A 27124-nucleotide genomic window follows, 5' to 3' on the forward strand; every position below is an offset into this window, starting at 1 on the left:
CAGTGGAGAACAGATATGGGAAATTATATATGGATTGTAGTATTTTTGTGGCAGCTTTCCCCAAGCAGGGAAAGCCCACATCGGCCGTACAAGTGGACTCTGAACAGATGGAGTGATCTAAAAACAGTTAGGACTAATCTTACTGTAGGATCTCCCAGTTTCTCTGCTACACTGTGTCAAATAGCTCCTGTACCACATTGTTCAAATTTGAAACCTTATTATCTCTGTCCTGCATCTAATCCAGGGAAAGGATATTGTAACTACCCTGATCAATATTATTGTGCACACTGGGACTGTGCCACTATTGCTTCCGCCTGGACCCCTAATTCTCAAGATAAATATCTAACGACAACATGGGGACCACCTGGCTGTAAACCTTCACAATTTGTTTTGTCTAGAGGATCGAAGAGGTATAGCGATTGTAAGTATATTACCATCCAGGTACTGCAACCAGAAGACCCAGGATGGTTGATAGGAAGAACTTGGGGAATCAGATACTGGGAAGCTGGCACAGACAGGGGAGGGCTAATATTCATAAAAAAACAAGAAATCACCCACCGCCCTCTGGCAGTAGGACCCAATAAAGTAATAAAGAGAAAAGAGGATAATTTGAATCAGAAAGAGAGTAGAAAAAGACACACCTCCACAGTTTCAACTGCCCCGACTGTAAGTTTTAATGACTCTAGTAGAATCTCAACCTACACTAAGGTACATGAGAAAACAGAACCGTTGTTAAAATTGATGCAAGCGGCCTATAACACACTTAACCACACCGACTCTAACTTAACTAACTCCTGTTGGTTGTGTTATGACATCAAACCTCCATTCTATGAGGGGATAGCTCTGAACACCTCAGTTACGATATCCAATCAGGGCAACCCTACGCAATGTAATTGGGGGAAAAAACAAATAGGAATCACTCTCCAGCAGGTGAGAGGACAAGGAGTGTGCATAGGAAATGTACCTCCAACGAAAAGAAACTTATGCAGCTATACCCTCAAGAAACTTGATAAAACCAAGAAATGGGTTATACCTAGCAAAGAAGGATGGTGGATATGCTCCAAGACGGGGGTCACTCCCTGCTTGTCTTTACGAATATTTAATGAAAATAAAGACTTTTGTGTTCAAATAACAATAATACCCCGAATTCTTTATCATTCGAAGGAATTGGTTCTTGACCAATGGGATGATAATAAACACAGGATACAAAAGAGGGAACCATTTACTGCCATAACTATCGCCATGCTCCTTGGGCTGGGAGCGGCGGGAACGGCAACAGGAATTGCATCCCTCATTGAACAAAATAAAGGGATTACATCTCTAAGAGCAGCAGTTGATGAAGACTTAGTGAGAATCGAAAAATCAATATCATACTTAGAGAAGTCTCTTACTTCACTTTCTGAAGTAGTCCTACAGAATAGGAGAGGATTAGACTTATTATTCTTACAACAAGGGGGGCTATGTGTTGCATTAGGAGAAGAATGTTGCTTTTATGCAGATCATTCAGGGGTAGTTCGTGAATCTATGACTAAATTACGTGAAGGAATTCTTCAAAGGAAAAGAGAAAGAGAGACTCAACAAAACTGGTTTGAATCATGGTTTCACAAATCACCCTGGTTAACTACTTTAATTTCTACCCTAATAGGCCCCCTAATAATGTTGTTAATTACTTTGACATTTGGTCCTTGTATTTTGAATAAATTTGTAACTTTTGTTAAAGGTAGGATTGAAACAGTACAACTTATGGTAATGAGACAGCCATATTCCGAATCGAGCGAAGAAACATCTAAAGCTGAACCATTTCCTACCTTGAGTGCAGCCCGAGAAGCTGTAATAAGGTTTGATAAGCAAATTAATGATAAATAGAAGAGGGGGAAATTGTAATAGCCAATAAAGACCAAAGGAGAGATAATTTGCTTATCAAATTATATTTGCAACATTGTAATTACGAGTTGCGATAAACAAAGTCCCAAGTTTCTATAAGTTCCAAATAATAATTTCATTTGGTGTTTGTCTTGACTACCTCATGCATATTGATTGTATCATATACCTGTATATTCTGTGAGTTTTTGGCAAAATGTTTAATGAGAAGTTTTCTCATAACTGAAGCTGAGAGTTATCTCTACAACTAGTCATAGTTCATGTATTCTTAGATGAACAGGCGCCTAAAGATTTAAAGTTCCATTATATTTACAGCTAAGGTTAAAAGAGCTATCTCTGCAGCCAGTCCTAATTCATGTACTCTTGGACGAGTAGGCGCCTAAAGACTTAAAGTTGTACTATATTTCATCCTTAGGATAGTGAGAAGGTTTAGGCCTTTTGACCTTGAGAGGGTCTGTTTTGTTTCATTGTGGGGGTGTAGTTAAGTTTTAGAATCTATTTAGTCTGTTTTTAATGTAGTCACCCATTTGCTTCACGAATCACAATTATTTATATATATCACACAAACCATAATGTTATGTTACCATAATTAGTGATATTTTGTTATGTTATGTAAGAAGAAAAAGAACTGAAAAAGAGAACAGAACTCTCTTCCAGTGGCAAGACAGCACATGCGCAGAAAAAGCTGACTACATCAAAAGGATGAAGTGAACAGAGCCGAGCTTGTCTCCTAGCAACAAGATACGCATGCGTAAAGCCTCTTGGCAACAAGAACAGAGCCTGCGCAGATAAACCTGATGAACAAAGGAGGGGATTTTAAAGGAGATAAGCAGCTCCAAACCTATAAAAGGCAGACTGAAAATTATTGAAGTGTGCCTTAGATGAGCAAGGAAAGCTCACTAAGACACCCAGCGCTGTTTTGCTTATTTGATTTTTATATAAATCTATAATAAAACTTTTTACTACGATATTTGAGCCTAGTGCCGATTTTACTTATAACACTCCCTGTGCAAGGACTGGTGTCATTAATATTAATTGCACTTGAATTAACACTCAGCTACTGCTGCCTCCCCAGCACAAACGATGAAACCGTGGCAGCATTTTAATTGTTAGATAATTATGTTAGATAGACATGAAAATGGAGCATTATTTATGGAGGGTTCTTAGCATCCCAACTGTTTTGGTACCTGAGTTCCTCACAAAATAGATCACAGAACAGTAGTAAAGCTGAACTATTTTTTAAGTATTAATGATATATTCTCCAGAAATCATTAGGGAACTTGCTAATGGTGTTTTCCAGGTATTTGTGGTGTTACTTCACAGTCTGGGGCTTGTTTGCATCTGCTGTTCTTCCAGGCTCTGAGCTGGCAAATACCTTAAACCTCTGCCTAAGCCAGCAAGGCACTTCATGGCATCCCCTACTTTGAGGGAAAAGTCCTTGTCTGTTTAAGAGCTTTACAAAGAAGGCTGCCTTTAGTAAAAAAATTTAAATTAGGTATGTGCTGAGCTGGTGTGCAGGGGCTGTTTGCTGACACAGAAAGCTGGTTTCTGTTTCCTTTCCCAGTTCTTGCACAGGGACAGATTTTTTGTGCTCCTATTTCCTTACTCGTGTTACCTCAGGAGATCCTCAGCGGATTTTTTTTTCCTCTCTCAATATCAAGAATGTAGTGTTGGGTTGATAAAACACAGGTGTGATAAAGAGGGCGTGTTTCCAGATGCACTGATCTGGACTGTTTCATTTCTAATTATAGTGGGAGTTCATGGCTCTCATTAATCCAAACAAGCCATGACATTCTGGGGGAGAGATGTCTATGTTTTTGAAATTTTCAAAGATCTGAGACGTGAGTTTAGGAAATTGCTATGTATAATTCAAAGAATAATAAATGTACGAAGGAAAATGGATTTTGAAATGTTGGATTTTTAAAAGCTGCACAGTGCTGGCCTCTGTGTTCCTCTGTCAGCCTTGGTACATGTTCAGCTTTGGTTAGAGCAGAGCTAGGTGAATGACATTGATTATTCTTTCATGCTTTCCAAACAATTATGTGTTATTTCTTACAGTACTTTACTGCTATGTAGCTATAATTCTAAATGCAATAGAGTAATAAAATAGTAGTAATTCTTAATGGGAGGCTTTAGATACCCTCCTTTTACATTTGATGGGTTCCTCTGCCTTACAAATAGTCGAGAATTAATGTTGTAAATTAAGAAATAAAGGAGGGAAAACAGCCAAAATCACCTGCTGTGATCTCAGCTCCTTCAGTGTCTAGTTCCCTGCTCTGGCCTGTTTCCACATGGGATTCAAGCAGCTGGAATTTCCCTGCTCTGGATGTTTCTCAGGAGATGTTCAGGCAGGCAGGACTTGACCTTTCTCTTTCAGCTGTTCCTAAGTTGGAGCGTGGGGGTGGAGCAGCATCTTTTGCCGTTTCCCACCTGCCTGACCATTTGCTGACATGAACACTTTCCACTTGAGAAGCATTTGAAGGGTGATGTTGCTGTCACCCCACTGCTGCTACATCCTCCTTGTGTCCTCAAGGGCATCCCTGTGCCAGCAAATGCCACTAACCCAGCAAACCAGGATTGGTCCCTGCAGCAATTATTTTCATTTCCCACACCTCCTCTTCCCCGTCTCGTATTACCTGAGCTCCTCTCAGGGCACCAACTCGCTATTCCTTTTACACTCTGGGCTCGCTGCAGGCAGCAGGACGTCCCTACCTCCAGCTTCAAGGTCAGTTTAACTACCTATGTATTGGTTTTGTAGCCTCAAAACATAGCATTTCAAGTACAAGGGTTATTAAATACGGATTCAAAGGGCCACAGGATGTGATGTTAATTTGGCTATAATTTATTGACTTGTATAACCACTCGGTGCAGGGAAATATTTGTCAGCCCCCCACAGTACAGCTGCTTCAAGTTATGGAGTTAGAGGGTTGTTAAGGACCTCTGGAAAGGACCTCTAAGATCATCAAGTTCATCTGTTAATGCTGACTCTTAAGTAACAATTTTAGTAAGGGAAAAATAGGATGCGTTATAAGTTCAGAGTAAACTTCTCCAATTACATGAGTTTTTTGTGATTTTGATTGTAGCTCTCTGCACTGCGAAGATGAGAGGTTTATACTGCAAAATAGCATCAGATGGGCTCAGAAGGGTGAGCAGTACCTGCAGCTTGGCTGGGCTTTGGCAGGACAATTGGGGCTGCTGGGTCTCACCAGGTGGGATCTGACAGCCAGATCTTCCACTGAGAGAAATCAAAAATCATGTTGTTGCCAAGGGGTCATTGTCTGATCTATGAAGAGTTGCAGCTTTTACCATGTCTTCTCTATTCATAAGAATCTAGTCACAGATACACAGCTTGGAATTTTTTTTCTTAATTAATATGTTTTATAACCATTCACTGACCTCTGGCATTGCAAGGAGAAAGAAACTGAAATGTAGTTGATGTTTTTGGTAGAGGTATTCCATGCTGTGATTAAGGCACAGTTAGAAGTATGTCTGCACTTGGAGCATTGTTTCTGCACTTTTGGAGGCTGTATCTGAAACCCACGAGTCAGAAAGGTTTGAGTGAAACTACAAAAAAAATCATCAATATTGCTTTATGAGATCTGATGTTTTAATTTGCATCTTATTCTCTGAACCTGTAAGGTGACACAGCAAGCCAAGAGCAATGTAAACTGATTTCTGGGCATCTAAAAATGGTCTGTCACGCGTGTAGTGACTCATGACATTTATTGCAGATGTTTCTAAGGTGCCAGAACCTTTCATGGACTGGCGAAGAAAACTTTCCAATGGCACCTGTAGGCTTTAGCTTGAGCTAAGGATGGCTTAGAGGAATTACTTCTCAAATATAAAAGGCCAGCCTCCTTCTCCCTCCAGCACATGGAAGTCCAGCTCCCTGCAATGATACCTTTGGCTAAACAGCTTAGTGGTTTAAGACATGCATTTGCATCATCTGTGGCGCTGAGCCTGTGTGAACTTTAGCTATGACTGCATTCCTCCAAAATGTCACTCAGAATCACATGGTGTGGCAATTAATACCACTCTGGACATGGCTCAAATATTTCATCTAGTTCTATTTCTATAAATGTCACTGTAACCCTCTGTACCTTCCTCCCTTCTGTGTTAAAATCACATGTGATGCCAAGTGTGAAATTTGGGGTAACCAATACCTGTGCTCAACTACATCCAGAGAAAAAGACAACTTCCTCGTTAAAAGAAGTTCAAGAAAATAAAGAATTAATGGCAAAAGCTTTTTTTTTTCCTCAAATATTAAAAGTAGTTGTGAAGTTGGCGAGTTCATGGGGTTTGAGCTGGGATTGCCCCTCTACTTTAAGGGGTGCCTGCAATCCTTTGGGCTGTTCATCAGCCAGCACCAGATTTGCAGTAATGACTTCTTTTAAACCTTGCTGATGGCTTTTCTCTCCACTTTTAGTGCAAGGTGGCTGATGCACATATTAAAGTACAGTTTTAAACCACAAATACACTCCTGGCAGGGTATCGGTGTCCTGAAGGCTGGTTACAGGTTGCTGAACATGTCTTAGGTCTTGGGGCAGAGCAGGGAGATAAAGGCTGTGACCTCTGTGACCTTTTGGACACATTTTGCTGATTCAGTGGCCATAACTCACCAGGCATATGGGAATATTTCCTTGGAAAAGCCAATGCTGATTTGACTCTGAATTTGTTGACCCTTCATTGTGCTGATGAGGTGAGAATGAGGAATGTGGAATGAGAAAACCTTGGTTTTGCATGCACTGAATGCCACATGCTGCAGTAGCTGTTTCTTTGAGTCAGTGTTTTGTACAGAATTAACCAAAACTGTGCCCTATAGGAGGGAACCTGGTGCATGGAGGACACACAGCAACTGTTTATGGGACAATTGCTCTGTATTTCTCCTCTCCTGGACAGCAGTATTTTTGCTTTCTCTAAGTGATATCACAAGTACAAATGACCTTGGAAGTGAAAGTTTAAAGGACTTTCTGCCAGTGACAAAATCCAGTCCCAGAGGTACTGAGCTGTGCTTCATGTCCTGGTCTTGGGCCAGAGGCATCTGTAATCCTGGGAGTGCACAAAAGGCATCCAAATGAGTAATTATGCAGCAAGTATTCAAAGCATGAGCAGACTGAGATAACAAGGGGAAAACATGCAAGGCAAGTTGTCCAAACACTTTAATAAATAAAAATAAAGATGTTACGCTCAAATACCTGGAGCCTTCAGAACGCCTTGCAGTATACTTGAATAATAAGAAAAAAACGCCAAAACCATCCATACATTTACCTGTAGAAAATATGCCTGATGCTGAATATGAGCCAAGACATCTGACCTTCCACCAGTGAAAGGGTGCCTAGCTGTGAGCACTGTGGAGGCTGTGCTACCTGCAAAGGAGAGGGACACAGACAGTGCAGGTGCTGAGTGACAGCAGAGCAGCTCAGCCCTGACCTGCACTGAAACAGCTCAGTTTAGATCACATCTCTGAATGTGCCAAAACCCCTATTCATTAAATTATTAATAACTCTTAATGGCCTATCCATTACATTTTGGAAAAATGGTCTTATTACTACGGATTATTACATACTACTATATATTATATCATTTAACGTATTATTATATATTATATCTACTATCTGAGTGACACATGATTGAGGTCTTGCTATGAATCCTAAGAATCTTGTTAAAATCTATTAAAGAATTAAAATCATTAAAGCTTATACTGCAAAAAAGGTGTTGTGTCTAATCCCATAGAAATTAGACCTCATTTGGACAAACTGAGAACTAAAAATCAGTGCACGTTTAGTTCACAGAACTAAAAATTAGTGCATGTTTAAATGCAGCTAATTCTGTCTAAAACAAAGTCCAAATTCTCATGAAGCTTGTGGTGGACAGAAAGAACTTGAAATTTCTGGAAGGTTGATGCAATTAATGCGCCACTTAGCACAGATAAAAGTTAAGTAGAAAACTGTCAGTGATAATTGGGAGCCCTTTAAGAATGTTTTATTGGTACCTTCAGAATCCCACAGCAGAGGAGAAAACTTCTTGGCTTATGGGGAAGCATTCCAGTTTAAAGAGAAAATGAAAGTACTAATTAAAAAAAATAAAAATTGATGGGACTGATGCAGGCTTAAATTAACCAGGTTCTTACTGTTGCAGACAACTCCCATCACAGAATCTTACTTGGAAGTGTATTTATGTCCTGACTGGAAATAATTCCCTACTGAGTGATGACTTTCCGGAACTCAGGGGACTGTGACACCCCAAGTGACCATGACCTGTGGTCCCCAGGGCTGGTGTGGTCTCCAAATGCTTGAGCTGTTTAATGGAGACATGCTCTGCTGCTCCCACGCTGGGTCTTGGTACGCTACTGGTTTGAAAGGACAGTTCTGGTTTTGTGAGGATGTTGAGGATAAAACACAGTGGAAAGAGTTCAGGGCAGAGCCAAAGTGCGATTAGTAAATATGAAACTTGATTAAAAAACCTGACGTAGAGACATGAATTATTAAGTAGCTGCATGTGGCACAAAAAATGCATAGAAATTTCTGCAACGAATTCTTAAAAGTAATAACAAAGGCCAGAGATTCAAGCTGAACAGACACATAGGACAGAAATAAGAATTTTATTTATTTTTTTACCTGGGGTTGATTAATCCTCAGAACTCCTATATCTCCTCCAGACCATGCTCTTTCTAGATTGCTTTGAACACAAAACAGATGCTTTCCTAAGGCAGGTGTTCTCCTTCCAGCGTACCTGGTCAGATCAGGAAAGCACTAGATTCCTTTCCAAGGGTTAAAACTGATACCTCAAAAAATTATTCTGATCTTGAGACAATATTCTTTCCTCTTTCCAGCTGCACCATGGCAGCACTACAGACACCCATGAGAAAATGAGTTTTCTATCATGGGCACACAGGAAGACACTCAGCAAAAAGAATAATATGCACTTTCATTTCTTAGGCTGTGCAGTGGTTAAATTTCCCTGGTGAAAGTGAAATCCTTGCAGTGGAGGCTTAAAGATAGTCTGTGGTGAAACCTGAATTACAGCAGGGTATTTCTGGTAAAGTGCTCCTAGAAAAAACATACTCCTTTAATCAGAGGTACTGATGGTGCAAACCCACTGTAAGGGCAAGTTGACAATTTCTGTGGGGGAAAAACCACAGAATCTGTTAATGATTTGAGGTCAGATTTGAAAAAGAGCTTTGATGAGGATTTTCTCTTGCTTTGAAACCATTTCATTCAGACTTTCTTAAAACGAAACTTTTAAAATGCTTGTTTTGAAGCAATGCATTACTCAGAAATCGTGATATTTTGTGAAGAGAAAAAAAATTGAAAAAAAACCCCAATGCTTTCCTATCAAGTAAAGTTTCTTATTAATTTTGTACTCCCATTATGTAGAAACTGTTTGCTGAACTTAACTACCTGTGCAAGGCACAACAATTTGTGCTGCAGGACTATATACATTTATATTCAGGACTAGAGCCCACCCTTGTGGCAAGAGGTGTTTATTGAATTAGGAGTCACATCGCTTTGGTAAAAAGGATTACAGTCACCTTTCCACAGCACTCGAGATGATGTTTTTCTTCTCATTAGGAATTCTAACTTTCCTGGATCCTTTGCATTTGACAGTCATAAATGACGGCAATGCCATGCTCCAGTCAGTAGATTCTACCTTCAGTTGCAGGAAGGGACATGTAGTTAGGCACTACTTTTTTAAAAAAGAGGGGAAAAAAGCTTGTCTTATTCTGATTTATTTCCTTTAGGTAGACAACCTGCACGGTCTGTGGCATCTCCAGTGTTGGAGGCTTTTAAGAGCTGTCAGAGGACTCTTTGTCAGGTAAAGTAGAACCTGCCCCAGGGTAAGGGAAAACTTTTGTGTGGTCCAGCAATGCCAGACTGTCCTAGGGAACAAGGCATGCAGCCACAGTGCAAGATAACTTTACCAACAAGAAAAATACTTGTGATAAAGGACATTATTTAAACGGACACTAAAGCTGAGAGGGTTTGCTTTAGGGATTAAAGCCCAGCAAGGCACACCCAGTCAAAGACAGGCATAAACCAGAGTGAGGAGGGGGTTCTCTTATTCATTCAGCAGCAGCAATGTCCCTTAAAGTGACACAGGATTCAGAAGCTCCAAAAAAACCCAAGCTGGTGGAGATGCTGATGAGTGCCTGGGGTCGTTAAAGTCATAATATCATCATCTGCAATGGGATTTTTATATGGCTTCCAGTTTTCAGGACAGGAATTTGACTGGCAGCCAATTCCTTGTTATAAAGATGCACAGTGAAACAGGGCTGTAAATACACAGGGCTGCTGTGAAAATACATGTGATGTTTCTCAGACACTTGGATATAACAACAATAGTTCTGTGCAGATTAGTCACAAGGAAATATTTCCAGAGTGTAAGACAGGGATGCTGTATCGTGAAAAGGCACAAGAACCACCTGCTAAACACACAGAAAAGAAATAATCAGAAAATCTCCATCAGAACCCCCTTATTTGACTTTTATTTACAGTCAAACATTCTCCCGCTACATTTTGGGAGGGAGAAATCCTGTTGCAGTCATGACAGCCTGTCCTGCAGCTCAACCAAAATGAATTAATAGATTTAGGGAAATTCTTTCAGTGAAAAAATACTAAATACTAAAATATCTGTCAATTTCACTCAGCACCTTTCTCTGGAAGTAAAGTTAAATTGACTGTATATTGTGTTTCAAAGGCATGAAGGAGAGAGAATGAAAAAATTCAGATATAACATTGCTTAAAAACTATAGAGGACACGAAACAAATTACTCCAAACTTAGAATACATCCATGTTTCTCATCTTACATATGTGACTGATGGAGAAGGATGTATTGCTTTGCAATAGAAAAACCAGCAAGAAGAGAAGATTTTTTTACCAAATGAGAAGATAAAGATGCAACATTGCGTTTGTCTTTAGATATGAGTGGGAAAGATGAAGAAGTAAAGGGTTTGGGTATAACTAACCCAGATCTACATGAAAATTATTGGAAATTAGAACTCTTATTTTACTGGAAATAAAACCAAATGCTTTGAAGTGTTTATTATTACCTCCAAAACTACATTGAAGAGATTGCATAAAGAATCATATTTTAAAAAACTTTTGGAAAAACAACTGAAACAGCATATTCCGGGGGAAATCTTGTAAATCTTCCATCAAAGATGTTTTACCAGAGTCCAGTTTTAAGAATAAGCTTCTGTCAATTATACAAATTGTAATTGTAAATTTAGATTCGTAGAATCATGGAATTCGCACCCTTTATTTAGAATGGAGTTACATCTTCCTAAGGAACTCACAATCACCAGCACAAGTAGTTAAATTCTGATTCTTGGAGGAAAAAATGTGCACAGAACATGCCACTTTCTTTGCTAGACTTAGAGATCTCCTGTACTCCAGACATAATCCCAGTAGAATTAAATAGGGAAAATACACCCGTGAATATCAGTAATTTTTATGAACACTCTGGATAAGTGCAAACCAATAATAAAAACAAATTTCTCCTCTTGCAGGACTGTGGTGTGAGGTGAGTGTTCACTTGTTGAGGGCATTGTGCAGGGTCTGGTGAGCTGACTTGGGGCTGCCTTCTCTTGCAGAGAGGAATGGCTGGCACCTTCTGCCGTCTGCTGGCCGGCCGTGCCTCCACTGCGCTGTTTGCAGCCGCGGGCACAGGGGTGCTGACCACGGGCTACCTCCTAAACCAGCAGAATGTGAAGGCTGCTGTGCAGGAGAAGAGGAAGCTCTTCCCTCCAAGGTGAGGAGACGGGGGAACAGGCAGGGAGCTGGGCACAGTGCCTTGGCCATGGGTGTGGGAGAAACACCTTGCCCTTGGGAAGAAGGGGATGCCTGTGGAAGTGGCATGATCATCGTGTGGTCTGTCCAGGGGCTGAAAAACAGCATCCTGTACGAATATCACCAATTTCAGATAGCACCAGCAATGACCTTCAAGACCAGCCTAACATTTTTATTTTCCCTGGCTTAGTACACCATGCAGCTTTTGTGCAAATACAATGCCATTAAACCAAACCCTGGTATTGCAGAAGAAGAGCTGCCCAGTGGCCAGTCAGATGGGCCCACTGGTGTCAATGAGAACAACTGGGCTCCAAACTACAGAGCACTTCAGCTATATTGAATTCCCTTCCTGCTTGAACTAATCAATGCTGGAGTTCTTTTATTCCTGAATAACGGTGTTTTAGCAGAGCTTCAATGGAGCTTAGTACACTTTCAGAGCTCATTGAGATTAATTTTCCTGATGGCAGAAGGCAGTTTGCGGGGCAGTTCCAGCAACCAGAATCTTCCTTCCTTCCTAAAATTCAATGCAACATATAAAGAAAGAATAGTTTTAATGTACTCTGAGTGTCGTGTTCCCTGTAATAAAGCAGCCAGAGTCACTGTTAAGAGGGAACAGGTTAATGTCTCCAGGCTCTTTCACCCCCAGCGCGGACTATCCTGACCTGCGCAAGCACAACAACTGTATGGCCGAGTGCCTCACCCCCGGCATCTACTCCCGGCTTCGGGACAAGATGACCCCCAACGGGTACACCTTGGACCAGTGCATCCAAACCGGGGTGGACAACCCTGGCCATCCTTTTATTAAGACGGTGGGAATGGTGGCAGGGGATGAGGAGTCCTACGAGGTAAGAGGTTTCCACAACACTGTCATGTTTGGGGCAGTTTTCGTGGTGTCCTTTCCCATTAGATGAAGACAGATTTCCAGTAGGGTACGTGTTCCAAAGACAAATTATATCCCAGAGGGTACATAAGGGGCAGGGCATGTGCATAAAGATGGTGTTTTCCCTACTTTTCCACATTAAGAAAAGCGTGAACATAAGGTATTGCTACAGGTACACTCTCTGCTGCAACTGATACTAACAAAATATACCTACTTGGCACCTGCTACCTGCCTCCAGCAACTGCCCTCCTTCGTACAACTAAAGTTAGTTTATGGCAAAGCTATCCAATTCTAGGACACAAAAATGAATGTAATGTGGAAATCACACTGTGGAACAGCAGAGGCACAAGCGAAACAGAAACATCATCTGTGAAGTGCCAGGCATCGTTTCATTAAGCCACAGCTTTTGGACCATGAGGAAAAATGAAGACAAACAGCATTAGGGTGGACAGTTTATTTAACTCTGCAGTGACAAGAGGAAAACAGAAGAAAATGCTTTCTTTTTTTGACCACTGTGTTCTGCTTCCGTCAGTCTACTGTGATGGTACTTGTTATAACACAGTCTCTTAACAGAGCTGCCCAAGCACTGGGCAGCTGAGGGTGGATTGGGACACCCACCATTCTGGACTGTCCCCTCCTGGGGTTTGGTTTACCTGTCCAGGTAAACTGCCACTGCTTCTTATCTGAAAGTGAAGTGGTGGTTGGTGCTGGCACACCTGAGCCAAATGATTCTGACCAGAACTGGTATCCCATGGCAGGGAAAACACAGGGTATTCCTGCATGACCCAAAACCAAGAGGCAAGTGGCTGGAGGGGCTCTAGGTGTGTGTTCTGGCTGATAATACACCCCAAAACCCAATCTGGTTGTCACCACATCCAGTCTCTGTCTGTGGTAACTACAGACAGAGACTGCTCTGTCTGGAGCTGGTGCATCAAAGCATTTCTGTGGTGCAGACTCTTTCTAGATTCTCTTGAATCCTTAGGTGTTTGCTGAGATTTTTGACCCTGTCATTAAATCGAGACATAATGGCTATGATCCACGGACAATGAAGCATCACACTGACCTGGATGCATCCAAGGTAGGGTTGAAATAAAACAGTGAGACAATAAAAGATCTGAGCTGCTTATTACAGTGATGGTATTGTATGCAACAGTACCTTTCTTACTCCTGATCCAACTCTGAAGACACCAGCTTTATGTTTAAGGCAAGTGGGATACCACTCAGCCCTATCAGCTGCATCTCTTGTCCATAGCAGGGACTCAGTCCCAGCTGAAATAAGCATTTGGGCACTGTGGGTCTGCTCATGAGCTTACATATCACAGAATTGTCATGGAATGGTTTGGGTTGGAAGGGACCCTACAGCTCATCCCATTCTCCCCCCTGCCATGGGCAGGGACACCTTCCACTATCCCAGTTTGCTCCAAGTCCCATCCAACCTGGCCTTGGATAGTTCCAGGGATGGGGGAGCCACAGGTTCTCTATATTCCTCCCAGGATACCTATCCTTGCTTCCACTCTCCATAGGCTTCCTTTTTGTGTCTGAGCTAGACCAGGAGGTCTTTGCTCATCCACACAGGCCTCCTGGTGTTTTTTCCTGACTTCCTCTTTGTTGGAATGTTTCACTTCTGAGGTTGGAGGAGGTTGATCCTTGCATATTACCCAGCTTCCTTGGGCCCCTCTTCGCTCCAGGGATTTTTTCCATGGTGCTCTAACAAACAGATTCCTGTAGAGGCCAAAATCTGCTCTCCTGAAGTTCAGGGTAGTGAACTTGAACTTCAGCTGATCATTGTTGCAAAGGGTGACACCCCCTCCTCAGCTCCCCTTGCCTTCCTTCCCAAGGAGCCTGTATCCTTTCATTCCAACACTCCAGTCACAGGAGCCATCCCACCACATCCCCTTGATGCCACTAAGATCACAGCCTTGCAGGCATGAGCACACCTCTGAGCCCTCCTGTTTACTTCCTATGCCACAATGTGTTTGCACAGAGACATTTAAGCTGGGCCTCCAATGAAGTCGATTTACTGGCTGACTTGGATGCAATTCCTTGGGCTGGAAATCTTTGGATAATCATCTGTGTAAGGGTTGGAATGAAAGGAGTTTAATCCAATATGCCCACATATATGTGGGCAAACCTGAACTGCATCTTATCATTTCCTTTATAGTTCAATTACAGCCTTATTTTAGGCTTCCCTCTTCCAGACGACCTCCCCCACCTAGTTTCCTGCTTTTGCCCATATCCTTATTTCCAAAAGCCACCCAGATTCCCTCATATTTTGGGACCACAAAGGATGAGCTGGTTACTCCAACATGTTCATCCAGCCAAAGAACCACATTGCTCCTAAAAACAGCTCCTGGTGCCTGAAACTCTTGAAGGGCTCCTGGTGCCTCGAGTGCTTGTGACCTGGAGGAGAGGCCACCATGCCTGGGCAGGAAGATGCCGCTCTTTTTGTGGGATGGGGTTTGGATTGCTTTAACAGTGGACTACAAGATGTGTGTGTGTGTGTGAACTAACAGAGCATCCTCCCCCTCAGATCACCCACGGGCAGTTCGACGAGCGCTATGTGCTCTCCTCACGGGTGCGGACTGGGCGCAGCATCCGTGGGCTCAGCCTCCCTCCCGCCTGCACCCGGGCCGAGCGCAGGGAGGTCGAGAACGTCGTGGTCACTGCACTGTCTGGGCTCCGGGGGGACCTCTCAGGCAAGTACTACAGCCTGACCAACATGACTGAGCGGGAGCAGCAGCAGCTCATCGACGTAAGTACAGCCCCAGTGCCAACACCGCCTTCACTCCATCTTCATCCTCCTCCGGGGTACTTGCTGTCCTGCATGGCCAAGGAAGGTAATCACAGCGTTAACCCTACAGTTAATGTCCTGCCAATATCTTCAGTGGAACAGCAAATCATCCAGGGTCTGTATTTTTGTGAAGCATGTCGCTGTGTAGGTCTGAAATGTGGGCTTATACCCCAGAGAGCAAGATCTGTGTCAAACCAAACACACGTGGCTGCTGCCACCTCTCTGGACAAATAACAAGGTGAATTCAGACCTTTCCTGGCCATTTCCTTGAGCAAAGATTGATATTTTCTATATTAATAACCATTCTAACTAAAGGTACTACACTGCAATACATGGTATCTGTATTTTAAACTGTCATGGTGGGGGGCTTTGGCTGAGATTTCTTTATGCCAAAACTACTCTAATTCTAATTTCCCAAAATTTGGCTGTAATTTCATTAAGATAAACTACACCAATTCTTATTTCCCTAAAATGGCTGTAGCCTACTGCACCCAGATGACCTTTTCCCAGTCCTGTTATTGTGTTTAAGAATTTGGAGGATCAGAACCATAACAAGAGTTTTCATTGTCACACAGATTGAAACACAAGGATTTTCACCATGGATTTTGTCACAGCATGTGACATGTCAAACAAAGCTTGAAAGTGCATTTTAAATATCCAAAGGAATGGCTGTACCTTCTTAGCTATATTTGTGGCACATTAATCCTAACATCAACCAAAAGGGAGCTGATGAAGTAACATAACTATTTATAACCTCAAAATATGTGTCATAGTCTGGATTAACCAGCAGTTAAGAATTTAGGTAAGGTCAGTAACTTTTTTAATTGAATGTCCTTGGTAATATGTTTGTTGACAAGATGTTGATAAGCTATTGCAGGTTTTATTTCCTTGCCTTGCTCAGGAGGACAGACTGAGAAAGCAGAAGTTGAAAAGTGGAATAGGCTTCACAGATTCAGCATTTTACCTTGCTTTGTTTAGCTTTATGCTCACAAAAATTTGTAGAAGTCAGGGTATTGAATGTTATAAGCTCATATTTGTCCCTTAACTCACACCATTCCTTACCTCCTCCAGTACTTTAGGACCTTGAACCCTGGATCAGACTTTGTGCCAGGATTTCATAAGCACCATTTGATCTCAGTAAGATCAAGTTGATCTCAGTGGTACCAAATCAGTGCTACATGACTGGCTCCCAGCCCAGAAGGCTGAGTATTTTGGAGATCTGGCCATATGCACATAAGGGAAACTAATAGCTCTTTTCTTGCAAAAAGGGGAATTTTTCTTTCAAGAAAAAGCATCGAGTGGAGCCAGCTGAGGAAGGAAAATTTGTGTCCCTGTGATGAGCAGAGAGATCTCTATACCTTTGCTTTCTGCATGGTTGGAGTTCTGGCTGCACCATGTCCACCACAGGGTATTCAAAGGTGAAACCTGAAATTCTCCATTAAGGCAAAAAGATGTAAAGCATGTCATACGTATTCTGGATAGCTTGCCTCACTATTCTTAGTTAAACCTGAGATTTAAAAAAAACCAACAAACAAAACCAGTACCCCCAGCAAACCCCCTCCCCCCCCCAACATTTGATATGGCAGTATTCAAGGAATTAAGAACTAATAATTTTTCAGGACACGCATGAAAATCAAATACTTCTTTGGTCTGGGGAAAAAAAACCCCAAGAATCCAACTATTATTTTAAAAAAATCAAAACAATTTGGAATGTGGTAAGTTGGTGGCACAGCAAGTGCTAGATTTATTAAATCAGAAATAGCATCTCTGTTAAGGAACAGAATGAGTCTGATTCCAAAAGGTCAAGATTAACACTGGTTTAATTCCTATCTTGACTTCATGCTCAGAATAAATATCTTTACGTCAGAGAAGCATCTTTTCAGAAGTAGCACTTTTTGTGAGGGTTTTTTTCTGTCTTTAAGAACTCATTACCTTCTCTTACTTACCATAAGGTGTGTATGTGTGCAAAGAACCCCTCTGGATCTGGCAGACAGGTCCCTCCAGAGTACCCTCTGGTGTGTCCACGTGGTGTTAGGTTCCACCTTCCAACCCTCCCTACCTTTGAAAAACACTTCTGGCAAAACATGGTCACTGTACCCATGTTGGTGAGAATCTGCAAGGCTCAAGAAAATCACCTGGGTAAAGTGCTTTCAGCTGCAGGCAAAGGAACCAGGTTCACAAGCTGTACTCTGATTTGCCTGTGCTTCAACTGCCTTCACATAAAATGTATTGGACAGTGTTGCACTGCTCCCTCGAATAAACCTGAATTTTGTTTTATTTTCTCTCCCTCTCTCTCTTTCTCTCCCTTTGGCCCCATTTTGGCGCCCAGGATCATTTTCTCTTTGACAAGCCAGTGTCCCCCTTGCTAACATGTGCTGGGATGGCACGTGACTGGCCAGATGCCAGAGGAATCTGGTATGTTGTGTGACGTGCAGGAGCTCGTGTGTGCTTTAAAGATCATGTTACAAACTTTCTTGCTTGTCCTAACCTTGCAGCCACTCTGACCCCATACTCACTGCGTTTCCAGTTGGTTTTTAAGAAAAAAAGAATTTTAATTCCCAGGGCTGAAAGTAACTCTTTCTTTCCAAATAATCTGGACAAAAAGGAGATAGGGGAGTTGAATTTCCTGTTTTGTTCTAGGTCTGTTTCTACTGTCAGAACACATTTGATGCATTTTGTGCCCAAATGCCATATTTTCTGTGGAGATAAAGGGATAACAGCTCTGAGATGAGTGCGCACACCCACTAGGACAGGATGGGGGAGGCTGTGCAGTGCACAGCATCTGCATCCATCCTGCTGTACTTCTAGGCATTACCAGAGGCTTCAATGCTGAAAAATGAGGCAGAAAGGATTCTGAGGAATCACCTAGCTGTGAAACCTATCAGCCATGAAACCCAGTGACCTGCTGGAAAACTGTGAGGTTTTTTTTATTTCAACAATCTTCCTATTAGACTCAACAAGATGCAGGTTCCCTGGTCCCCATCTAAATCTGAGGAAAGGAAAAGACTAAAGCTTGAGGCACATAATACACTGTCTCTACAAACAAACAGGAGAAGGACCAGTAATTTAATTTCTATTCAGGGATCTCCTGAATACAACAGACCTGGTTTTGGCTTCTTTTACATGTGAAATATCATGCGGACTGGAAAAAAAAATATTAGTGTGATTGGAAAGTATTTCTGTAAGTAACATTTTGAAAACCTGCCTTCTTTTGCAAGAAATTGTTCTCAAAAAGAATAAAGATTCTGGAAATCATTTTGCTTTTAATGATTGTGATCCTGTCCTTGTTATGGGCTGCAGGACTATTCTCACCAACATCACCAGCAGCAATGGCATGTTTGTTAAAGCAGTGAGGCGACTTGATTAATTAAAGGGTGAGGTGAGCCAGGCCAAGCTCAGACTGTAAAACCTTTCCCTGAGCATTTGTACGTGACTGAGGATGAGGTGACTGTACCCCAAGTGACCCAGTGTCAGGGCACAGGATGTTTACACCTCCTCAGTGTTGCACTGGCAAACTCCAAGTGCAAAAAGGAAAAGGAGACACAGCAAAAGACCAGCTGAATGTCAGGCTCTCAGTGAGCTTGAACTTCCACTTTCATGTGTCTCAAGCCTGGTGATATTTCACTGTTGGCACAAATGAGTCTGATCCCATCAATCACCTTCTACATGCTGTAGAAGGGCTGTAGTAGGAGACAGGGAAAGTGGAGAAGAAGCCAGGAAAAGTGACCTTGGGTGTGACACAGCAGTTAACAAAGCTGGTTATGACAGTCCAAGGCAAGAGAGGGTTTTCAGTTGTTTCTACCTTGACTGACAAACCAGCACTATCTGGGAGCAGCATCTGTGATCCCTGGACATGGCACTTGACTGATGCAGCCATCCAGTGCTGCAAATTGACATAGGGAGCACTGGGATTTGATTTAGGGGAGGTCACAATTCAGTAAGGACATATTGCTTGGCCCCTAGCAGCATGTAGGTCTTTGGATTTTTCCAAGAACAATAAACCCCATCCCTTGTGACAGAGGATGCAGGGCTTGGCTTCTCCCTTGGCTGCAACCCCCCAGCTGTGCTCATGCTAGAGGACAACACATTTTCTCTCACTCAGCACTGCAGCAGCATGATGTGATCAGGAAATTGCTTCAGCTGTGCCCAAGAGACCTGTGTGTTGCCACTGGCATGAGAGATCTGACAGTCAAATCTGCTCAAATCCCTCACCATTTAGAACAAAGTTATTTCTCCACACTTAACATCTCTGCTGCACTGAGATGTTGACTATGATAAAACCAAGACTATTCAGAGCTTTTTTTAAGGGCTCGTCTTTTAAAAGACATTCTTTTTTCCCCCTCTCTCAACCAGGCATAACAATGAGAAGACATTTCTCGTCTGGATTAATGAAGAGGACCACACCAGGGTGATCTCCATGGAGAAGGGTGGCAACATGAAGCGGGTGTTTGAGAGGTTCTGCCGTGGTTTAAAAGAGGTAGTATCTCAGTGATTTTATTATTCCTGTTTATTTATTGCTGTCAGCACTGCTCCCTGTGGTTCACACTGAGCTGACATCTCAGGAAGCAGCAAAATGGAGTAACACCAGTCCACACAGCAGTTAAAGGAGGAAACAGGGGCAAATTGGTAACTGAGTTGTAGGGAAAAACAAATAAATATCCCCCTTTTTTTTTACCATTTTGGGACTGTGGACTGTGGAAATTCATAAATCAAGCATTTTACTTGGATTGCTTGATTTGCCTGAATGAAGAATTTATTTGGCCCAGCCTCCTGGTTCTCATTTCTGATGCTGGGAGATGAGTGGAGGCTGCTGAGGTTGTGCACAGGACTCAAGGCATGACCACTTTTGGGGAGATATGGGTTTGTGATTAAAATACTAAAAACCAATAGCCAGGAATCCTGGATTTTATTCTGGTCTATCTATTCATAGTGACAAAAAAGGTTTCATGAGATGGTGGTTTAAAACAGTTTTGTCCAGACAGTCCAGTTATGACTCAAGCCCTGTGTACTGCTCTGGGACAGAAAATGTTGATTTAACAGAGAAAGTGAATTTTACTGTGTCCCATGGGCAATATCATGACACCCTTGAATGGTTTGGGTTGGAAGGGACTTTAATGACTAGTTCCAAGCCCCTGTGTACCTGTTTACTTTGGCTGAACGCCAGGTGTCCACGAAGACTGCGCAGACTTTCCCCCCCAAAAATGGGAGATGAAAGAAAAAAAAACGTGAAAAACGGGGCTTACCAAGAAAGAAAGTTTATATTTACATGGAGAAAAAAGGAAGAGACTAATAACGCTACAAACACACAGGCAAAGGAAACTAGCAGTAAAAATTCTACCTCCCCCACGGAGCGGTGTTTTGGACAGACGTAGCTGGCTAAAGGGCCATCTCAGAAGAAGAAGAAGAAGGGCCGAGCAAACTCTTCCTTCCCTTTTATAGCCAGGCTAACATAACATGGTATGGAATATCCTGTTCCTCCCGGGAAAGGGAAGTGTTATTTAACTACACAAACCCACTACACCCTGCCATGGACTAATACGGTTGTGTACCCCTTCTTTATCACTTCACAGCTCTCAGCCAAAAAACACAAGGCTAAATAGGGACAGCAGGAACTACAGAGTCTTCATTGTGGAAGCAGAGGATGCTCGGAGCATCCATGGGGAAGTCTGAGCATGGAGTGGGCTTTGGGGCACAGAAAAACAAAGACACCTGACAGGTGCTCCTGTGCCATCAGGGAGGTGACTGAGCCCTGACCGGTTCCCAGGGCACACCTGTAGGGCTGAGCAGTGCACAGGAGGTGGCACAGGTGACACAGTTTGCCGAGGTTGCTCCCAGCTCTGACTCCACCACTGTGCTCAGCCCATGTCAGCAGAGCAGCACCTGTGGACCTGGCCAGGTGTAGCAGGTTGACCCTGTCCAGATGTCAGGTACCCACTAAAGCCACTGTCTCACTCTCCCTTCTGCAACTAGACAGAGGAGAGAGAAAAAGAAACAGCTAAAGATTCATGAGTTGAGATAACAGCTGGGAGAGGTCACTTACTGATTACCTTCATGGGCAAAACAGACTCAAAGTGGGGATATTATTTAAATTTATTACTCTCAGGATAAGAGTCAAAGAGTGAGAAATAAAACAGTCTTAAAAACACCTTCCTCCCACCCCTCCTTCCTTCAGTTTTCTCCCTCCTCTTCCCCAACGGTGCAGGGGGACGGGGAATGGGGATTATGGTCAGTTGTTGTTTCTGCTGCTGCTCAGGGAGAAGAGTCCTTCCCCAGCCTCTGTGGGGTCCTTTCCATGGTAGACAGTCCTTGATGGACCTCTCCAGCATGAGTCCATCCCTCAGGCAACAGTTCTTCCCAAACTGCTGTCCCATGGGTCACTTCTCCATGGGGTGCAGTCCTTCATGAATGAGCTGCTCCACTGTGGGTCCCCCACAGGGGTCACAAGTCCTACCCGGGAAAAATCTGCTCCAGTATGGGCTTTCCTCTCCACTGGCTGCAGGTCTCCAGCAGGATGCTGCTCCATCTTGGGCCTCCCACAGGGTCACAGCCTCCTTCATGCATCCACCTGCTCCAGCATGGGCTCCTCCATGGGCTGCAGGTGGGTCTCTGCACCCCGATGGTCCTCCATGGGCTGCAGGGGCTCAGCTGCTCCACCATGGTCTGCACCACGGGCCGCAGGGGCCTGGAGCACCTCCCGCCCCTCCTTCTGCACTGACCTTGGTGTCTACATTGTTATTCCCATGTTCTCACTTAGCTCTTCCCTGGCTGGAATTTTTTCTCTGCAACAATCTTCTGTTCTTAAATATGTTATCACAGAGGTGTTACTGTTACTCCTGATTGGCTTGGCCTTGGCCAGTGGCAAGAAGCCCGTCCTGGAGCCGGCTGGCATTGGCTCCATGGGACCAGGGAAGCTTCTAGCAGCTTCTGACAGCTGCCACCTCCATAGCGCCCCTCCACTACCAAAACCCAGCCACAGAAACCCACTATACCAGGCAAAGTGGTCAGGCAGCTTTGGGAACTATCACTAGAACAGGTGTCTGGGGTAGGAAATCAGGCCTAGTTTCTTACCATCTGTTCTGTTGTGCTCACACAATATAGAAATGATTTTAGAAGGCCATTTAGTCTGTATCCTTCTGCAGAACAGAAGTATTCAGCTATATTTGCAGAAGTCTTGTGAGCATGAGCTGGTTTATGCATCCAGTTCTCCTCAGGAGAAGAGAACTGAACTGAAATTGCATTTGGATTGCACAAGTAAACCTGGGAAGAGCAGATGGGTGAATAAAGCACCAGCCTACTCAAAGGTCAATAGACCCTTGTGATTTTCCTGCAGATAATTATTTCACTCTCCTGTCTAATCTGGTCAGAGATTTACTAATGAAAAGCATTATGTACAATCTGTGTCTCCTTATAAAGGAAGTGTGGCTGTTAATACTGGACATTTAGAGGCCAGGTGACCTGCCCCAGGAGTCAGGGCATCATCTTGAAAATTACACAAAACTCAGGTTCAGCTCCTTGTTTGCTTCATAATGTTTGAGTCCTTTGGGATTGTGTGTTGCAAACTAGGTCCAAAATTACCAAGTTAGAAACAAATGGCAAAAGCCACAATTCTTAGGTACCCATGGCTGCATGAGCTAAGGCTTCACAAAAACACCAGGATAGGGAGCTTTGTGATGAAGTGGCAAAGAGTCTGCAAGGTGGTGGTCATGAGAAAATTACAGAGATATCCAGAGGTACCTGGCGAGTACAAACATTTTTGTCACACCTAAACCAGACTGGACCCAGGTGTGAATTCCTGCCACTCCACTGGTGTTAGTGAAGTTCATCAACACAAACACATGGCAAGAAGAATCTCAGCTACCAGCAGACATCTTGAAATGAGACATTTGCATGTCGCCCTTTTTGCTTTCTTTCTGTCTTGCTACCATAGGTGGAGAGATTAATTAAGGAACGTGGCTGGGAGTTTATGTGGAACGAGCGTCTCGGGTATGTCCTGACCTGTCCTTCCAACCTGGGCACTGGTCTGAGAGCTGGAGTCCATGTGAAGCTGCCCAGGTTGAGCAAGGTACGTGAGTCCTTTAAAAAGCTGGTGACATAATTCAGCTCATCTGATTTATAAAGGAACAGATGAAAAATGACCGCTCATGGTGACTGCAAGTTAGCAGGATGCATGTAATGCATGTTTAATTGAGCACGCTTTAATTCTGCAAATTATTGTCTTTGTTATGGAAATTAATGTGCTCAGCAGGAAGCTGCCAGGATGGGCAGTAATCCAAGGATGAGAAAACTCTCCACCGCTGCCTGTCCCTCTGGCAATGCTGTTAATCCATGGATCACAGCATGGCAAGGACATGGTATGACACATACACTGACAGGCAATAAACTCAAACCTGTTTCTTGTGACAGGACCCCAGGTTTCCCAAAATCCTGGAGAACCTGCGCCTGCAGAAGCGCGGCACTGGTGGAGTAGACACAGCAGCCGTGGCTGATGTGTATGATATCTCTAACCTGGACCGCCTCGGCCGCTCAGAGGTAACCTGTCTTTGTTTTGTGGGTTTTTTTCCTGATTTTTCCCCTTGCCTCCACTGGCAGTTTTTACTCCTGATGAATCTGGTCCAGTGGAAATGCTTATTGAAAGAAAAAATTATTAATGTGCATGAAGGGCTTGACAAATACTCCTGTTATGGCAATGAAAAAAATCAACCCTGACCAAGTTGCACAAATGTGATTTGCACCATGCGCTGAGGACCTCTGTGAGAGTATGCAGGTGCTGGAAAGGAATAGGGATGGAGTCCTAATACACCCAGGGAATCAGGCACAAAAGCAAGGCTTGGATTAGGGTGTTGTGTTCCTTTCACTATTGTCACGCACTTCCTCCATAGTTACACAGCAGGACAAGGCTTTCAATCCACAATAACTGAGGAGCTGGTGCCTTCTTAACATGTGTGGCTCCAAGCAGAGGACAGAGGAGAGCTAGGTTTAAATGACAGCTAAGTTTAAATCAGGGCAAAGAGTTAATTGCCACCCGTGAGCCCTCCCTGTTGGGCTGCAGACCATGATGAGATGGGTTTGTCTCAGACATTTGCTTCTAAGCCATTTCAGTCAGAAGGAGCATTTGTTGTGCCAGAGCATGGATATGACCCTGCAGCCTGGTGCTGCTGCTGCCCTCCTGGGAGGCTCGGGTCCCACACCTCATTCCAGATTCACGTTCAAATGTTCTATAAAGCAGAACAGCTCCCAAGAGCAAAGCTAATGAGGATAGGGCAGAAAGAGCTGTGTCAAAGAGCTGCAGCCTCCTCCCATCAGCTCTGAGCCAAACCCTCCCTGAGAGGCTGTGGCAGCTGGGATGCAATTTGGTCCTGGTGTTGCAGCCCAGCACCCAACCTGATTCTGGGTGGGTTTTCATAGCAGAAATATAACCCAGGGATAAAGCACCCAGTCACAACTAGACTCAGCCCAGTCCACAGCCAGCCAGGTGATTTCCCTTCCTCACTTGCCACTGGGACACAGCCAAGGCAGGTATCCTGCGCTTTCTTATTCAGAGGTGCCCTTGAATGTCTCCACAACCACGAGGAGAAGTTTGGAGATTTTAAATTTTGAAGTTTGATGTAGGCATCTATGTTCCTTTGGATCTAGAACAAAACAAATGACAGTGAACAAAATAAATAAGAGTGAAATACAATTCAGCTGTACTATTTGCAAAAACAGTCTGTGACAAAGACATCTATTAATACCTGAAACATCATCATTTGTGCTTTATATTAAAATAACATCAGTAACACAAAAGGATTACACAGCATGATTAATTGAGTCCTACTGACTGACAGCCTAAGCCTACAAATTCTTGCTTATCTGAAGATTTCCACTGAAGTCAGTGATGCCTCCTACAGCAAGGATCCAAAGGATTAAGCCAACAGATAAGACACAATCCCTACCTTGAAGAATCTGAAATCTAAATAAGACAAGACATACTCAAAGGGATAGAAATGTTTTATTATAAGATATATATTTTTTAGTACATAATAAAATAAATTCCATTATGTGGTAAACGTTTTTGCAGAATTGGATTATGTTCCCAAAGCTGCCAGATAAAATTGTTTGTATTTTTGCTATATTTCAGTTACTGGTCAATGCAAACTTAATAGGAAATTTGTTTTCTCCTCGAGGCTGCAAATTCAGACCTCTGATTTCCCCAAACAGCTGGTCTGTAAAAGACAATAAAATAAAGTGTTAAGTCACTGAAATGCTTTATAAGTAAAAATCCCTTGAAAATCAGCAACTGTCACAATAAAGAGACAATGGGATTTAGTCTTTGCACTCACAAGCCAGTCATTAAAGGTTGCTAATGAACCATTTCATGAAGACTAAGACATAGCAGTGCTATAGTTTGCTGGCTCACAATGCCACAGGGCCTGTAGTCCTCACATGTCACAGCCTGTGCAGAAAGTCTGCTGGGGACAAGCTCCTGGTATTCTTCAGCAATTCTGAAACAGGTTACAAAGGCACCACTCTCCCTACCCCTCCCCTCCCCCCCCACATAGAATTACAAATTTTGGTGCTGCTCCTGCCTGGAGCTGACCCCACTCCTGCCAGTGTAAATCAGGAGCTAAAAACAAGGAGTGCTAGATGATACAGAGCCAGCCTGAGTTCAGGATGAGTATGCTCCAGAGATGTGGGTGCTGAGCCTGGCAGAATGGGGAGGACATTCATCCCACCAGGGCGAGGGTCATCTCCAGGGAAAGGACAGGGGAAGGACATCTGTGGGAAGGACATCTGTGAAGAAGGACATCCATTGGGAAGGACCTTGCTCTGAGTTGATGAGCTTTCTCAGGCAGCCTAAAAGGCCATGGTAGTGCTGACATCCTCTCAGTTCCAGCCATGTGAAGGATACCCAGCAGCACTCAGGGCCAGTGGGAACCAGAGCAATGAGCCTCTGCCCTCCTCTCCTTGCACCAACATCCCTCCTAATTCACTTCCATGTCTCTGTGCTCACGTGAATGTTCCTGCAAGCACAGGGTGTTCCGGGACTGGAGCTGGAGAGACCCAGCAAGGGACTTCAGTGCTTCAGCACGACCTGCCTGGTGATGCTGAGTACACAGAGCATGGCTATGTTCTCATCCTCTTATATGGAGTGTGGGGAACAAGATGTGCCAGGCATCCCTCCCCAGCACACAGCTGGGGAAGACCTTCACAGAATCACCTCTGAAACAGGTCTCAGCTCGTGCCTAAACATTTTATATAAGGACTTTTGTCAGATTTGTTCCAATGGAAGCAGAGTTTGGTGGAAATAACTTTAGGGACCTAACTGAAAATTTCTGTTTCTGCAGTTCCAAACTTGAGGCAAACGGGAGAAGGGAATTACTGTGGCTTTGCACGACCCATTCTCCCTGTGCCAGAGGGTGTGTGATCTCCATGCCATGACGCTTCTCAGGGGTCACTTTACCTCACAGCTTTACCTGCTGTCGTTGCAGTACAAGCCAACTTCCTATTCCTCTATTAACAGATGAGCTCAACCTTCTATTACTATTATTTTCTTCTTGTTTTTGTAGGTGGAGCTAGTCCAGATTGTCATTGACGGGGTCAATTACCTCGTTGACTGTGAGAAGAAACTGGAAAGAGGTCAAGACATCAGGGTGCCACCTCCGCTGCCTCAGTTTGTCAGGAAATGATGTTGCTGCTGATTGTAGCAACTGATGGTAAACTGGTGGCTGCCATTCTGATGGGAAAGCACCTCTGTATATGTCTGTATAAATATGTTGTGTAATAAAACACTACCTGATACCTAA

At 43.4% G+C, this 27124-nt stretch overlaps 1 protein-coding gene across 1 annotated transcript; it reads left to right on the forward strand.

The window, feature by feature from the left end:
• Positions 1-4497: 4497 nt before the first annotated feature.
• Positions 4498-27124, forward strand: CKMT2 (creatine kinase, mitochondrial 2). The gene is made up of 11 exons (XM_051810847.1): positions 4498-4606; positions 9623-9696; positions 11475-11632; positions 12317-12515; positions 13533-13628; positions 15081-15302; positions 17671-17756; positions 19695-19818; positions 23269-23403; positions 23745-23870; positions 26888-27124. Exons 3-11 carry the CDS (start codon positions 11481-11483, stop codon positions 27005-27007), a joined length of 1260 nt encoding a protein of 419 aa, XP_051666807.1. The 5' UTR covers positions 4498-4606; positions 9623-9696; positions 11475-11480; the 3' UTR covers positions 27008-27124.

The sequence above is a fragment of the Manacus candei genome, unplaced genomic scaffold (assembly GCF_025592945.1).
Source record: "Manacus candei isolate 608988 ecotype Guabito, Panama unplaced genomic scaffold, ASM2559294v1 h1tg000079l, whole genome shotgun sequence".
Lineage (NCBI taxonomy): Eukaryota > Metazoa > Chordata > Aves > Passeriformes > Pipridae > Manacus > Manacus candei.

What these genes read in the sequence shown, in the direction of transcription:
- CKMT2 (XM_051810847.1), top strand. Translation starts at nt 11,481, where the DNA reads ATGGCTGGCACCTTCTGCCGTCTGCTGGCCGGCCGTGCCTCCACTGCG. An exon ending in AGGAAGCTCTTCCCTCCAAG is followed by an intron (nt 11,633 to 12,316) that starts GTGAGGAGACGG and finishes TTTCACCCCCAG; the next exon opens with CGCGGACTATCCTGACCTGC. An exon ending in TCTGCCGTGGTTTAAAAGAG is followed by an intron (nt 19,819 to 23,268) that starts GTAGTATCTCAG and finishes TTGCTACCATAG; the next exon opens with GTGGAGAGATTAATTAAGGA.